The 3,939-nt window shown below is 36.8% G+C and overlaps 1 protein-coding gene across 1 annotated transcript; it reads right to left on the minus strand.

Annotated features, from left to right (window-relative positions):
- Nucleotides 1-218: 218 nt before the first annotated feature.
- On the minus strand, nt 219-3,728 carry LOC109154141 (protein FAR1-RELATED SEQUENCE 5-like). Its single transcript, XM_019302007.1, has 7 exons — nt 3,328-3,728; nt 2,915-3,014; nt 2,640-2,755; nt 1,931-2,538; nt 1,687-1,795; nt 1,332-1,524; nt 219-413 (listed from the first exon to the last, which is right to left on the minus strand). Exons 1-7 carry the CDS (start codon nt 3,726-3,728, stop codon nt 219-221), a joined length of 1,722 nt encoding a protein of 573 aa, XP_019157552.1.
- Between the last annotated feature and the right edge of the window lie 211 nt (nt 3,729-3,939).

Here is a 3,939-nt window from a genome sequence, read left to right on the forward strand (position 1 = left end):
ACATTGAATGGTCATTCAATGCCTTAAAAAACGCACCCATTAAAGGAAATCTTGAAAAATCTAATGTGTCTGTAAATCACGCAACATTCAAATCTCAAATCAGTGCATGTGACCAAGTTATTCACCTATGAATTAGAAGGAAAAACACACAACTGAGCATCAGGTTATTGAAATGGCTATGTCTCACGTTTCCGCACGAACAGAAGAATCCTCTTCATTTATTCCTCATATTCTACGTAGTTTTCGTCTTCCTCGCCCTCCAGCTTGTAGTGATTGTAACTAACTACAAAAACAACACATTCTAAACCTGAAACATCATTCGTCATTCTAAGCTGCAAGCTCATCATCCCGCAACCAAACATCATCCAAGGCTGAGAGTTGAGCATTGTGGCAGGCTGGCAGCGTGTCGGATGCTGCCGGAACCAGAAAAAATGTCTTCAAAGTACTAGAAAACACACACTGAATGTGTTTGGTTTTGTTTCAATGTGTATTTACGTGTACAAATACTAACATATTAGAATGTAAATTATTATTATTAATATAGAAACCAACACTCATTGTGTTCCCACATTACGCATTTTAAATTGATATGTCGCGCATGTTAAATTCAAATCATAAAGTACTAAATTGATCATGTATTTAAGCCCACAGGGGTTTACGACGGGAAGAATTCCATGATAACTTGGGCGGACCACATTGTGGTTTACAACCAAAATTAATAAATAAATAAATAAATAAATAAATAATCGATTATATATGTGCCATTTTATCTGCAAATTATTTTATAATCAAACAAACGCACTTTAAGTTTTGCAATTGCGCATATTAGACTAATTTTTAACGCATCCTATATTAACTAATAAATAAACGCATATTAGAAAAAGAAAGTGTTAAATATTGTCTTTGTCCAGATTACGCATATTAAGCTCTAATGTCGCGCAAGTTAAACGTTAATCAATGCATGTAAAGACTTTGGCATTTACCATGGACCAAAGTTTTTATACATAAACCAACGCACATTCTGTTTCCGTATTACGCATATTAATCTTTAATGTAGCGCACATTAAAAGTGTAATCAACGCATATTAAGAATTAACTGCACACAGGTAAATTATTAATGAAACGCTGTTTAAGCTAGTAGTAGTGATTGTTAAACACAAATCAGTGATAAAAACAAAAACTAGTAATAGCTGAACATTAAATTCAAGTATCTCAACTGTAAAAGCGTTCTAAAATGAGTTAACTAAGTATTTGTTTTTCATATTTGCTATTTATTTTCGTTCTCAACTGTAAAGGCGTTGTAAAAATAGACTGCTATGCCTTTTTCTTACCCTTTTGTTTGTCCTTATTTTTGGGGTTAAGTGGGCAAGTCCTAGTGTCATGTTGATCTCCTCTAACATCACAAAAATTGCACCTCCTGCCCTTTTCTTTTTTCCATTGCCAACTCCTTGTTGCTTTTGATACGTTTTCCGCTGCCCTTGTTCTTTGCATGTTTCGGTGGAAGTATATTGATCTCTGAAATCTCTGTTGATCCACAAAATGATTCTATAACAGTCTTCCTACTATGCTAAGGGGATAACTTTTCCTTTCCTGACATTAGCAGCTTTTTGTTTGTCCTTATTTTTGGGGTTAAGTGGGCAAGTCCTAGTGTCATGTTGATCTCCTCTAACATCACAAAAATTGCACCTCCTGCCCTTTTCTTTTTCCATTGCCAACTCCTTGTTGCTTTTGATACGTTTGCCGCTGCCCTTGTTCTTTGCATGTTTCAGTGGAAGTATATTGATCTCTGAAATCTCTGTTGATCCACAAAATGATTCTATAACAGTCTTCCTACTATGCTAAGGGGATAACTTTTCCTTTCCTGATATTAGCAGATGTTTCTGTTCATTAATCACTTGCGAAAATGTAGCCAATTGCTCCATGTTTCAACCTGCTAGATCAATACAACAGTGTACATCAGACCACAGTTTGTTCAACAACATCTTCTTTTCATCCTTTGGTCTATTCTGATCATAAAGGACACCATCTATTTCAAATGTAGCCTTTAAAGATGCATCCTTAGTCCACCGATTAACCACATACTTCAGAGGGATCTTTTCAAGGTCTCTAAATACCACAAATATGTGTCTACACAACAGTCCAACCATCTCAAACATCTTGCAACTGCATTTGGCCTCATGGTCATTTACATTGTGCACCACAATAAATATTTTGTTCTTTCCATCCATAACATCATCGAGTAACATTCCACCATCTTCTTTAACACTCAACACCATACATTTGAAACAGGAGGCACATATTTCTTCCTGAACTTGATAGAAAACAGTAATTGTGTAGACGATTGAAGCGTGTTCTTCGATCACCATAGGCGTCTTCATATCTGGATTGTAGCCTTCATTGTCACTGTTGAGCTTTGTGTTTGTGTTACGTTGTGATTTAAGAGCACTGTCAAAGTTCATCATAAATTCAACTAGGCTAGACTGTGGGCCAGTAAAACGGCTGTACATGTAGTTCTCACTTTCTGAATGAGACGTTGTCCTGAGTAGACCCCCCATAAAGTCATCTCTAAAATAGGCTGGGATCCAATGGTTTCTAGCCTCAAACATAGTTGTAAACCAATGTGTTCGACTAAGTTGTACTTTTCCATGAGCTCTCTCCACTGTTTCTCAAAATCAGGAGGTTCCAAAGATGACATCCAAACGATTGAGTTCAGTTTGTTCTTGAATTCCTCATTCTTGTTCAACGTAGGACCCACCTTTTCCCCAACTTTACACATAATGTGCCACATGCACTAGCGATGCCTGGCTTGCTTGAAAAGTCTTGGAATCGCCACTTTCATAGCTGGATCTTGATCAGTAACAATTATTCTTGGTTCCATACCCATTGCCTTTTTAAATTTTTCAAAGAGCCAAACATAAGACTCAATGTCTTCTTTCAACAATAGTCCAGTGCCAAATGTTATACATTTTTTATGGTTATCAACTCCGGTGAAGGGTGTAAAAATCAGATCGTACCTACAAGACAAAAAGCGTCATCACAGTATCAGGTGTCAAACTGGCGCACTTAGAGCATTAAACTAACGCACATTAAGTTTTAAAATCGCAGACATATGTACTTGAAGTCTAATTCTGGATGTTCCACATTAATATGCACGACATTAGTGTTAAACATGCGTGGTATAAAACGACAATGTGCGCTTATTTATGTTACAATTCTTCTTAAGTAAACAGTGAACATGTCTAAATCTAAACGTGACTCAACATATAAGGCAATGCTTAATGTGAATTAATTAATGAAACGTACGCAAGAATGTGAATAGAATAATACCTGTTGGTTGAATATGTGGCATCAAAAGAGACAACATCTCCAAATGCACCAAAATTCTTTTTTGACATTGGATCTGCCCAAAACAATCTACTCATCTGCTCATCTTCATCAACTTCATAGTCAAAAGCAAATGCAGGGCACATCTCTTGTTTTTTAATAAGATTATGCACGAGTATTTGTGCATCAGCACCCAATATGTGTGCTCTGAGATCCCTTCTGACATTTTTAAAGTCGACTACAGTTGCTCCAACTTCAGAGTAATCCCCCACAATCTGACTGTATAAACCGTGTGATTTTGATGCTCCAATATTTGCTTTAGCACAATCTAGTATAAACTTCTGATGAACACTTGAGATGTTTCTATTTCCCTTTAGGAACTGCCTTGCCAGAACCGAAGACATGCTGTGATTATGTTTTTCAATAAATGTCGTAACTTGGTACCCAGCTACTCCAATGTACTTAAAAATAATCCTAGCTCTGCAACCAGTTCTGTTTGAAACCCTCCGTCGCTTTGGACGCGAAGGACCTTCCCCCGCATCTGCAGTTGATTTTGAGTGACAATGTTGAGCACCCGTATTCTTAAATCCCTCTCTATTGCAAACGATTTGCTTT

This window comes from Ipomoea nil, unplaced genomic scaffold (genome assembly GCF_001879475.1).
Source record: "Ipomoea nil cultivar Tokyo-kokei standard unplaced genomic scaffold, Asagao_1.1 scaffold2610, whole genome shotgun sequence".
In the NCBI taxonomy this organism is placed as follows: Eukaryota; Viridiplantae; Streptophyta; class Magnoliopsida; order Solanales; family Convolvulaceae; genus Ipomoea; species Ipomoea nil.

Coding starts and splice junctions, on each gene's coding strand:
- LOC109154141 (XM_019302007.1), bottom strand. CDS start 3,728: ATGTCTTCGGTTCTGGCAAGGCAGTTCCTAAAGGGAAATAGAAACATC. Junction 2,539..2,639: donor TGGAGAGAGCTCATGGAAAA/GTACAACTTAGT, acceptor GGGTCTACTCAG/GACAACGTCTCATTCAGAAA. Junction 414..1,331: donor AAATAAGGACAAACAAAAGG/GTAAGAAAAAGG, acceptor TGGTTCCGGCAG/CATCCGACACGCTGCCAGCC.